This window comes from Vigna angularis, chromosome 11, assembly GCF_016808095.1.
Source record: "Vigna angularis cultivar LongXiaoDou No.4 chromosome 11, ASM1680809v1, whole genome shotgun sequence".
NCBI lineage: Eukaryota > Viridiplantae > Streptophyta > Magnoliopsida > Fabales > Fabaceae > Vigna > Vigna angularis.
In genome coordinates, this window is record NC_068980.1 from 11,654,480 (window position 1) to 11,667,001 (window position 12,522).

General features: G+C 34.2%; 2 protein-coding genes and 1 pseudogene across 3 annotated transcripts; 1 reads left to right on the top strand and 2 right to left on the bottom strand.

Annotated features, from left to right (window-relative positions):
• Positions 1-4,749: 4,749 nt before the first annotated feature.
• On the top strand, positions 4,750-6,044 carry LOC108333878 (unknown seed protein USP-like; annotated as a pseudogene).
• A 784-nt stretch (positions 6,045-6,828) lies between these two features.
• On the bottom strand, positions 6,829-11,586 carry LOC108333877 (G-type lectin S-receptor-like serine/threonine-protein kinase At4g27290). Of its 2 annotated transcripts, none has more exons than XM_017569355.2 (7): positions 9,072-11,586; positions 8,822-8,935; positions 8,300-8,454; positions 7,994-8,204; positions 7,600-7,837; positions 7,354-7,504; positions 6,829-7,267 (listed from the first exon to the last, which is right to left on the bottom strand). In XM_017569355.2, the coding sequence occupies exons 1-7, from the start codon at positions 10,351-10,353 to the stop codon at positions 6,959-6,961; spliced, it is 2,460 nt and encodes an 819-aa protein (XP_017424844.1). In that variant the 5' UTR covers positions 10,354-11,586; the 3' UTR covers positions 6,829-6,958. The 2 variants fall into 2 exon arrangements, with proteins under 2 accessions (XP_017424844.1, XP_017424842.1); XM_017569353.2 differs by having other exon boundaries at positions 8,822-8,974.
• A 126-nt stretch (positions 11,587-11,712) lies between these two features.
• Positions 11,713-12,389, bottom strand: LOC108333879 (calcium-binding protein KRP1). The gene has a single exon (XM_017569357.2). It carries the CDS (start codon positions 12,170-12,172, stop codon positions 11,816-11,818), a length of 357 nt encoding a protein of 118 aa, XP_017424846.1. The 5' UTR covers positions 12,173-12,389; the 3' UTR covers positions 11,713-11,815.
• Positions 12,390-12,522: the final 133 nt, after the last annotated feature.

Below are 12,522 nucleotides of genomic sequence, written 5' to 3' on the forward strand. Positions count from 1 at the left end.
TTCATATGAAAGCCTTGTAACCGATTCCAACTAAGGATAAATCGATTAGGAAATCTATAATAATAATATTTGAAATGTCTTTGTTGCCCTATCACAAGTTGTTGAGCTATTTGAATTGTGTGTTGATTTTCTTTAGCATGCACAAGGATTCCTTACTCACAATTATTCCTCCGGTTACATAGAAGAGGACAAGATTTATGATTTGCACAATGCCTAATTTGAAAACTTTTCGCTTTTTGGTAGGTATGGTTGGTAGCATTTACTGGTTTATAATAAGTGTCATGCTTCATATATAAGGTTGTGAAAAGAGTGGTGTTGGAGTATGAATTGCCTATCGAGAGTGTTGAAAGAGAAACTTTGGAATATTCACCAAAGTTTTGAAGTACAACCTAGAGACTCTTGTTGTGACTTCTTTGATATGAGTGTTCATGATTCGGTGTTGTTGTTGTTGTGTGGTTATTCTTTTATATAAGTTAGACAATTTCTAGTTGAAGACAAAACAAGGTTAATAACATCCATTCCATACACATGAAATTTTAACTTGTGCACCTTGGGATTTTAGTTTTGATGTTTAAGGTGAAGAGGTTGAAGATGAAAACTTTGAACATGGAGGTTGCAGGATTATGAAGGTTGAAGAAGAACTTGGAATCGATTCCAGTGCAAGGTAATTGATTCTACTTGTACCTGGAATTGATTCTAGAGAGCATGTATCCGATTTCAGGCCACAAGGATTCACATCGTAATCAATTCCAGCAAAGGAGTAATCAATTCCAACTCCTTGTATTCGATTCCAACTCCTTGTATTTGGTTCCAAGCTCCTTGTATTCAGTTCCAAGACCTTCAAAAGGTTACATATAGCAGCGATGAACCTTGTAATGGTAGGTTTAACCAATTTTTGTGTATTGCAGATGTTACAAAAGGAAGGTAGAGGTGAACGTGGTTGTTTTGGTGGTGAACGTGTGAAGCAAACATTAGTGGTGAATCTATAACTCTACAAGATGTGTTTCTCAAGGGTAGTGGACGTTCTGAACCTGGTGGAGGAGGAGGATTTGTTCTGAATCTGGAGGAGGAGGAGGATTTGAGGTTAGAGTTAGTGTTTGTCAATGAGGTGGAGGTTAGGTCTTGGTTTGTTTTGGTGAAGTTTATTTGTGATTATTTCTTGTATGATATGTTGTAATTTATGTAGTTCTTAAAGTTGTGTTTGTCGTTGGTGGAAGTTAATTGGTTTTGTATTTGGTTATGGGTGGTAATTTGACAGTTTGGTGTGGTGGTTCTAGCTAAAGATTTGGTGGTTGGTTGGTTGGTATCATCTCGTGGTTGTTTGTTGGCTTCGTTAGTCCCTTGTTGGAGGATATTTCGCGGATTGGAGGTTATGTATGACTTTCATTGTGGTTCTCTGAATTTGTGGTGCTTCTGGTGTGGTAGATCCTTGGTATTATGTTATATTCCTTGCTTCAAAAGTCTTCAAGAGGTATGTGTATTGTAGTTCGGGTATATTGCAGCTAGACAACCCATGCATATAATAATATGGTCGACAATCTTCATCAGTTTGGGTATATTGCAGTTATAAAAAATAACGTCAAAAATAGGTAGAAAGTATTGAAGGATAAGTGGCGCGAGGTTCATGACTTGTTTGGCTCACTTAGTGTATTTGCATGGAATGCAACATCTAAAAAATTTGAAGTGAAGGATGAAGTTTGTGATGACCCAATAGAATTTGATTTATTATTCAAATGTTAAGCAATTGGTTATTTATGACTTGGTTCTGCCTTGCATTTCAAGAAAATCCTATTGCGGCTAGGTGGAGGGTTACTACCATTAGACATTACGATCTAATTTTCAAGCTTTAGGCCGTTAATTAGGCTATTGGGATTTAAGTGCGGACAGCTTGTCAAGCACGTCGTCTTTGGCAAGAAGTTTGTTTACAGGTTGATCTCAACGAGCAAATGAAATATATGCTCGAAGAACTTGTGTTTCAAGTGTATAATGGCCCAACTCCACCATCCCCTATGCTTATGAACAAGTATAGTCTAGGGGCTACTCGGTTTGTGCCTTTCGTCCCATCTGGGGGCACATCATCTTCACGTGGTTCAAAGCACAAGGCACCAATGATTGACTTAATCGAGTCACAATTTGATAAGTTAACTACAAGGCTCGATGGATTCATGGATTTCATAGGACCCAATAACTCTCATTTTGAGAAAATATCATCCATGGTCGAGCATTAAGTGGTTGCCATTAAGAAAATGTCATTTTTGTTATGACATTTGTTGTTTTGATGTTTTTTTTGAAGTTATTGTTCAATGGCGTCATCGTTGTAAAAAGGACCCATTGAAGTCATAAGGGACAAAAAACAATGATTAAGACAAACACTCCTGCATAGAGAAGGCCATATATCGAAAAAATATTAGATCAACAACATTTCTCTAGCGATAGTCATCAGATGGAGCACTATGCAACTGATTTTTATACAATAAATCTTGTAGTGCCAAAGATTATGAATTTTTATTCATTTATTTGGTTGGAATCAGATTTTATAAATCTCTTTTTCTATAAACTTAACAATAATGTATCTAACAATCATTGTTTGGATTAATCTAGGTATCATGTTCATCGATCTTTTATTCAAGACGATGTGAACACATTAGTTTTGTTTGTGGAAATTGGTGACAATCCATCATTGGTGAATTTTCAAACCGTTGTTGTTGGGTCGGCTTGTGGAAACACTCATGAGAACAAGAGTTTGGAATTATCCTGTCATGGACATCCCATTTTAAATATAAAATTTTCAAGTTTTGGCAATCCACAAAGTGAATGTGGAACATTTAAACAAGGTACTTGCGAAAGCATAAGTGATGCTTTGTCCATTGTAAAAGAGGTAAGTTTTTTATTCATTTTCATTTGTTTCTTTTTTGTTATGGTGTGCACAAAATGATGATGCTTTAACAAATTTACGAACCTACAAATTATGAAAATGTGGTGAAAAGACTTGTTATGGAGGTAATTTGTTAAGATTTTTTATTTTAAATATTAGTTGTTAATAGTAGTTAAATAGATTAGAATGAAACAATTTATTATGTCTATGTTTAAATTTCAAGCTTTCAAGATTTGCTTAATATTAATGAAATCCCCTTTTATATAAATTTACTCATTTTAGTACGATGATGGTTGATTTCAAATTATGGCTACATGAATCATTTATCATTAAAAAAATGGTGAAGGGAAATTATACATTCTCTAAAAGGTTATTATTTAAAAGAAGTGAGTAATTTTACTAATTGATTTAATTAATTTTTCCATTTTATGAAGTGTTTTGTTTGGTTTCACTTTTTTAAAATGTTGGCCGTATACAACCTATTCCTATACAGGTAGAGATAGGGACAGAGGAAGTTACATGGCCCAAATTTATGGTTTAAAGTGTTTTTTATTAAATATGTTAGATTAAATGTTTTATGTTTTAGATAATCCAAAAGCTTTTGTGTTTTAAAAAAAAAGTCAAATACTTAATACTAATGAAATAATTAAATTACTTAATCTTTATTCCTATAAAATTAGTAGTTAATATTAATTAATATATCATAACTTTAAATTTTGTTTTGCAGATATTCATATAATACTATAGTTGAATTGCTGATTTATTTTTACATTATAAGTCAAAAGACAAATTTTAATCTCCAGTTTTAATGTTTATAAATTCACTTCTATCTGCATACGTTATTTTTTTTTTCAAATTTATCATAACAACCTATTTTTTTCTATTTGTATTATATATATATATATATATTTATTAATTTAGGTAATCAAGTGTATCAAAATTTAGTTGATAAAATTTTTTTTATTTATAAATAAAACATATTTTTAATAATTTTAATTTTTAATTTAAAATAAAATTAGAAATTATTTAAATACTTTTAATCTTAAAATTTAAAAACTATAATGTATAAGAATATTTTTTGAACTTAATACATTTTAAAAATTTACATAAGTTAACAAATTATATATATATATATATATATATATATATATATATATATATATATATATATATATATATATATATATATATATATATATATATATATATATATATATATGCACCGACGAATGAGTGTAGACCTCTCCTAACAAAGGTTGGTAGCCATCTATTGAAGCCTGACAACGACACATCTTCATCTAACGATGACTCAGCCAATGCATGTAGCTTCCTTAGTTCCTCTTCCCTGCGCCAACTATTTTATAATAATTTGTTATTTCATTCTTTTATCTTACAACAAACTTGTTATTGTTAAGGACATTAATAATTTTTCTTGAAATTTAAATTCAATTATTATATTATAATTGATATTTTATTTGAACTTTTATGTATAATTTTAAGACAGTATAAAACTATGTTTTCTGATGTTATATATGAAGTTATGATATTATATTTAATTGATAGTGTTTTAAAATTATTTAAACTTATTACCATTTTATTAACTCTTGTTCAATATATAATTTTTAAGAATTATGGTTATTATAACTATTAATGTAATATTGTTTAATAATTGTATATAGAAAATATGAAATTTTATATGGTCATTATCTAAATGCTATAAAATTATATTTATATATAACTATATTTTTAATGTTAATATTATTAATAACTCTGTAAAATTTAAATCTAGTCTTTCTGATCTGCAAACAATCCAAAAGTCATTATATATGTCATAATGGGGAAGAGTTTGGATCACAAATTTTCCGGTCTCCCTCGCAAAAATGGAATTTCGTTATTTAGTGATCTCCATTTCTGTTCTCTTTGCTTAAGTGTTAATTAGGACTATAAAGTGTTTGATTTGAAAACTTTCACGTTCTTATCAATTCTTACTAGTTTTTCATTCATGTTAACTTAAACATGGTAATCAAGACTGTGAAATGATATTGTTCATTAAGACGCGAGAGTTAATTACGAGAGAATGCATGCATGTTGTGGCAGCTTGCTCTGGGAGGAGAAAGCCATCCCCAATCCCACTGCTGTTTGGCCAAACACTCCCATTCCCACTGCTCTTCAAGAGTTTCTAAAGCCTATCACTTCAGGTTGGTTGCATAATCATGAATTCTCAACTCTAGGTTACTGATTCCAGAGTTTCATGAGCCTTGTTTAAAGCATGTAAGAACTGACTGATTATTGTTTTGTGAAATAGACTAGAAGAGAAAAAAATTATATTTTTATATTATTATGACAGGTGTTAAAATCCAAGATCACCCTACTAAAATTGATGATACAGAGTACCCGAAAACCTTTTTCTATGAGCATGACCTTCACCCTGGCAAAACCATGAACGTACAGTTCAGCAACGGGCTCTTTAAGCAACCTATGACTTTACTCGCATGGTTAAGGAAAGTTAAAGACACTGATAAAGAAGGATATACTTTTGATGAGCTATGCATCAAGAGAGAATCTATAGAGGGAGAACACAAGTTTTTTGCAAAATCTTTGGGAACATTAATCGTTTTTGCCATTTCAAAGGGAAAAAACAAGTACTGTCAAGTTCCTTTGTGAATAAGCAAGAGCAATACACTGGAAGGAGTGCAAAATCTTGGAGACAAAGCAGTGATGTGTCATGGGCTCAATTTCCAAACGGTGGTGTTTTACTGTCATGAAGTCTGCGGAACATCAGCTTTCATGGTTTCACTTGTGGCTGCTGATGGAACCCAAACTCAGGCACTTGCTATTTGCCACTCAGATACTTCAGGCATGAATCATCAAATGCTTCATCAAATTATGGGAGTTGATCCTGGAACTAACCCTGTTTGCCATTTCCTTGGCACCAAAGAAATTTTATGGGTACCCAATTTAGCTGTGGACACTGCCTATCAGACAGAAGTTGTTCTTTAGTCCATCTTCGATCCGCACCAGGAGTTTGAGTTTGTCTTTGTCTGTAAAGTTTAGTATTGTGTGTATGTTTGTACTACCTATGTGTACCTTAAACCTCGTCATTATGCTATCAATGCAGCTGTTGATGATGATGGTTGGATGCAATAAATATGGTGTTCTATGAATTTCATTAGTATGCCATTTAATGTCTAGTTAATTATAACTTCCTGTACTATGTCCATTAATGATAAGATGCCACAGGTACATACATAAGATTTGGTTAAGAATATGCATATTGGAGGGCACATAACCATTGGAAGAAAAATATTTAATTTTCCATTTAATCAATGTGTAATATTTAATAAACTTCACACGACCGATAAAATACTTACTGCGAACCATGTATTCTACTTTTAATTCAATTTCACCATTAAATATTGATGAAGCTTAAGTCTTTTATTTCAATTCATTAAAACGTTATCTCTTTTATGATCTTTATGTATAATTCCCATTGTTGCATATTGTGAAGATAGAATCTTTAGAGTAACTCCACTTGTAATTTAAAAGGTTTAGAAATCTACTTTGACTAAAAATCTGTCAAATTCATCAAATGTTGTTATTTTCACCAAGTTTCTTGTCATTTAAGTTTTCAGTGACGCCAAACAAATTACTTTTACATGCCGGTTTTATAGGAAGTGTTAATTAGTCATTTGAATCCACGTTCTTATCAATTCTTACTAGTTTTTCTTACATTTTTTTTTTCTTTAAAAAGGTTATGCTAGCCATCATTATATACTTTGGCATCTTAGATATGTTGATATTCCAATATACATCTATCATTTACTATCAGATGAAAAAGATTATTAAAAGAACAAAATAAACCAGAAGGTCAAACCAAACCCATGAACAAAAATTACAACCAAACTTCCTAAACAGGCTAAAATTTTTTAGAGATAGGAAGTTGATATCTGTCATGAAAAAAATATCTGAATTGATAACAGATTAAGTGTTCCATTAAAATATTTCCTATTATCCAAGTATAAATTAGTCAATTTATTAGCATAGTTACTGTCTTCCCTAAAAATATATGAGGCAAATAGTGCACTAGCGAGGCTCTAACATGGTAAGACTTATATCATTGGTAGAAGAAAACAGGTGCTTGGTAGAGGACTCTGCTCCAAGAAAAATTTTCTCCTTCTCCATAAGGAAACCAGGCTCCTTAGGTTGAGGTAGGGAACTCTCACTGCTCAGCATCACTACCACAGTGGACATACTTGGCCTATCCTCAGGAAACTGTTGAACACATAAAAGACTGATATGGATACAACGCAATGCTCCTGACAGAACAGATGAATTCTCCATGCATGAATCAAGTAAGTCCAGAGGTCTGCTTTCTTTCCAAAATCTCCATGCCTAAACAGTGTAACAGACATGTCATTACCAATATTTATTACTTGTAAAGAAAAAAAGAAACATGTCCTTTTTAGTTTCACACTTACTTGTCCAATAAGGTTAATACTATTATTTGAATGTGAAAAACCTCTGTTCTTCTTTCCACTTACTATCTCTAGCATTAGTACACCAAAGCTGAAGACATCAGATTTCACTGAGAATAGACCATAAATGGCATATTCAGGTGCCATGTAACCACTGAACAAAATCATTAAAAGTATGGTTTAGAAGTTCAGAACAACACTGTGTAGTGGTAGATGCAGATTGCAAATTATGTTGAGATATTCACTTACTATGTTCCAACCACCCTTTTTGTATTTCCTTCAATCTGATCTCCCCCAAAAGTTCTAGCCATGCCAAAATCAGATATTTTTGGGTTGAACTCATGATCAAGTAGAACATTACTTGCTTTGAGATCTCTGTGTATAATTCTCAATCTGGAATCTTGATGAAGATACAGAAGTCCTCGCGCAACTCCACAAATAATATTGAAGCGTTTAGACCAATCTAAAATTTTAGCCTTTGCCTGATCTGCCAGATTAATAACATTGCTAACTCATTCACTGGAAACTTAAAGAAATATTTGAAAATATAACAGGAAAGAGTTTTGTGAAAGAGAAACTGGAGGAGGAAAAATTCTAGAAGAAAATGAAAATTAAATTGAAAAAGAAGTCGAGAGATTAGAACCAAATATAAAGGAGTCAAGGCTTTTGTTGGGCATGTATTCATAGATAAGCATCTTCTCCTCTCCTTCAATGCAACAACCAACAAGCTTAACTAGGTTCCGATGCTGCAGTTTGGCTATCAATATGACCTCATTCTTAAATTCATTAAACCCTTGTCCAGAACTTTGTGAGAGTCTTTTCACAGCAATTTCCTGCCCATCTGCTAGGGTACCCTATAGTGTCACACACATAGGCCACATATTAATATGGTTAATAAGATGAATTCTGGGATTTTATGTTGAATCAGGGAAGTATACTGCATAATTACCATATATACTGTCCCAAATCCACCTTCTCCAAGCTTATTGTTAATTGAGAAGCCATTAGTTGCTTTGGTGATTGCAGCTTGATCAAAGAAAGGAAGCTCAAGCTCTTCCTCATCTTTATTATTATCTACTATCAAGGAATTACTTGATTCACAAGCTGTAAAGATAATATTCCGTTAAATTCAGAACCGGCAAATTATCCATATTTTTTTACTCCATTGATAGAATTGAAAATATATGTTTCTTTCTGTGTTGTGAGGGGATGTTTAAACTCTTGTAGGCTCTTGCATAGAAAGGTTTAGTAGAGTTTGACTAGCCAAACCTGTGCATTGTGATTTGGTTGTAAATATAATCAAAGAGGTGAAGAAAATGTCATGCATGGCTTTAACACCCGGGCCACCAAATAATAATAATAGTATATAAAATTTTAAATGCATTAATTAAAATATAAAAGAAAAATTGATATTCTTGTTGTGTATATGACTGGCAAGTCCTTGAAATAAATACAAGAGTAAGGAAGCTACCTCTGAACTTTTTCATTCTCTTTCCAAATTGGTACAAAACCAGAATGGCTGCAACGACTGCGACTGTTGTGAGGACTACTGCCACCACCTTCGTGCTATAGTTTTTTTTCTCACCTTCATGATTTATATAGAATTGAGAGACCAGAGTAAATTCTGAATCATTGAAAACTATTAAAATTGTGACAAAAGCAGAGCAAGTTCAGTAAAGTAAATATACTATATCCTGTGAGAGATTAAGTCAAGACCTTACCTGATTCTAAAATTTTAGTTCTAATATATAAATCCCAACCACCAGCAGAAAATTCTCTGATATCCCTGAGATCACCAAACCACATCAAACAGCCCTTACCTCCTTCTCTAACATCTGTATTTGCATAAGCTTTACAGGAACAATTCTCCAAGCATTTATCCCTGCACTCAGTGAGACTCATACTCTCATTGACCCAAGAATTTGAAGTATCTGGAGCTTTCAGCTGACTGAATTTAACAAACCCATGTTTCCTCCTTTCCTCACAGTTCCATTCTTCAGAGAGAAAACATCCTTGAGTCCAGTCCATCATGTCCCACTGCCTCGGAAATCTTGGTTTAAATCCACTTAAACACTGGCACACTGGAGAATCACCAATTACGCAATTCCCATTTGGTCCACAGATATTGTAGGAATCACAGTTATCTCTCGGTACAGATGCATAAATCCTCCAAGCTTGAGCATCTTCAATCCATATGTACCTTTGGCGAGTGGAAATAGATTGGTTCATAACAATCCTTGAAATGATAGACTCATTCGTGAGGCTGTAGGTGTAGTACACCTCATTCTCGTTGGAAACAAACTTGAACTTAAAAACTGGATTTGCCTTCAATTCTGGGGCACCACTGAATCCAAGACCATTCCAATGACCACCACGGTAAAACACCTTTGACCCCTTCCACATCATCACTTGAGGAAATCCTTCGAGAGAGATACCCCAACTGAAATCACCTGGTGATGGATCATCCCAATTCTTCCAAGCAGATACACGCCGCTCAAGGCCGGTTCTTAAGTCCCATCCCAGCTTCATTCCTGGTAAAAGTGTATCAGAAGGGTAATCAAAGCTTTGCCACAAGTAGCTTTCAGGATCTTGGTCTCCTTCATCTCTCACTACCAAATTTCCAGAATTTAACAGCTGGACAATGGGATTCTGAACCTTCTTTGTGGAGTTTGCTGACCAAGCCACAACCCCATTATGGTTGACAAGCTCAAGATTTCCCTCACTGTTAATATGCAACACACTTGAGTTGCCTTTTACTGGCTTGGCTCTGTTGGCAACCCACACAACAGTCTTCACAGGTATTGACTTGTACCATATCCCCAAGTAAAGATCTGCAGCACGTCCTGGACGGAAGAAACCCAATTCAAAAGTACCCTCTTCAGAAACCAATGTATTGCCTACAGAAAGTGATTTAAATTGGGATATAGAGTCATTTGCAGTGGAGGTGCAGAAAAAGAACAGTAGAATCATAGTAAGAACAAACATTAGAAGAACTTTTTTCATCGCTTGACACTCTCGAAGCTCTGTGCTTTCACTGAACCAGAGCTTTTCTGTGTCCGGACAGCAAAGAGGAGAATAAGAGTTACACCATGAAGCTCACGGTTTTAACGTTGGATTTCTGTAACTGCTGGCGTTGAGTGAAAAAAAAAGAACATGAAATCGGTAACGGCTGATACTAAATTCCTCAATTTCTGGCATGGCCAAACTTCTTTTTTTCCTATTAGTGATTAGGTTTATAAGTTTCTTAGCTGGAGAAAACGTCTCTCAAAAATATAGTATTACGTTGAAACCGAAACAAACGTGAATACAAACACATTTTCTGAAGTTTGTGTCAAATTTTTCTTTGGACAAGTTTGACCTGTATTAGGTAGACATGAATATAAGGTTACCTCTTTTGTTGGTCCTCGTGTCTCATCAATGGCGAATGTCTAAGGTTGTTTTATGCTGATATTAGATATTACAATGAATGAACAAACGTTTTGTATTCAACTCTCTTTTTTGTATTTGAGTTATAATAATTGATAGCTTTTTGAAGAGTTGAATTAGGAGAAAAGTTACTTATAGACTGATTAAGTTGTAGTTGGAACGAAAACTTAAAATATGTGGGACTGATACCATTAAGTACCAGGTAATGAATTAGTCTTTTGGGTAAAAGAGCTCCTAAAATTGTAGCTAAGCAGTAGTGGATGTTCCTTAAAACCTTGCAAGTAGGTAACCTTGTAGTGTAACTAGCTTAAGGTGAAAATCAATATCCATGACACAGAAATTTGACACTTTTTCCTCTTTCCTAGATTCGTGATATTGTCTCTATGCTTCCTTGCATTCATGCTTGAAGGCGAAAGCAATAGTTTCTTCAAGAAAGCAACGGCTTATCAGGTAAACACATCTGTGCAACTTCCAGAAGCTAATGCATGAAACATGCTCCAAAAACTTGTCAAGTCTATGCCCTCAAACTTGTGGTCAAGCAAGGGTCTATTTGATTAGCTAGAGTTCACACACTCTCTTTTGATTCCTCTGCACCATACATAGTTTTGAAAACGATATTTCACCTAAAGTTGAATATTGAGTAATGACGAGTGGAAAAAGACTTGCATCTTGGTGCTTTAATTCATCCAAGTCTTCACGACTTTATTAGCTTTTCTAAGCCAATTAAGTTTAACCCTTTTTAGGCAGCCGACAATTTGGACTAATTCACAACTCGTTCAGAATAGAGTCTGTTCAAGGCAGGGATAAGACGGCAGAATTCAATCATCAATTTTTCAGAACAAAAAACAAAAAAGATTGAATTTTTTTAAAGAAGCATAAGAGAGGTTAACCAGCATCTGTGCATAATAATTGAAAAACTGATAAATATACGGGAAGTATCAAATGAAGCACTTCTGCCATTTCATTTTCTCTTTCATTTCCTTACAAAAGTATATGGGAAATTGCCCAAAATGAAAAATGAATTAAAAGGGGAAAAAAATTAGAAGTAATCTTTGAGTTCTTGTTGAAGGACCTGCTCCAACCACAACTTTGAGCCTTCCATGAGTTCAGGACTGAGTCTGAACATCAAAACACAGAACTCCAACTGATTGAGCGCCCCATCACCGTCAAAGTCACCTTCTACAAGCATCGAGCGAAGATCCTCATCACTGAGGCCCTGAAGGCCAAGAAGGGCAGAATTTCTCTTGAGGCTGTCAAAGGTGATAACCCCTTTTTCTGAATCCTTCAAAAGATTGAAGCCATTGCATAGTTCATCGATTAGGCCGTCCCCACCAAGCTTGTTGGCCATCACAGGCAAACAATCTTGGAACTGGGTTTGGGAGTTTTGTGCTGCCATAGCGGTGAATTGGAGTTGGGTGAGTAAAAAGAGAGAACAAAGATCAATGATGAAAGAGAGAAACAATGGAAATTGATGAATTGATGAGATAATGAGGATGATGAAGGGAACATGATAGTATATAAAGATGAAGAAGGGAAGAGAGAGGAATGTGGAATGGGATCTTCCGAGAAGGAGAAGGCATAGATAGATACATCGAAGACAACTAAGCAACAGAGAGGAACAAACTCGGTCAGACACACAAACACACACGGTTTACTTTGGAGTGGACTTTCGTGGAAGTTAACAGAAGGGTAGAACCGTCCCACTACAAATAGTACTTCTACTATTATTATAGAAAAATAATGCAC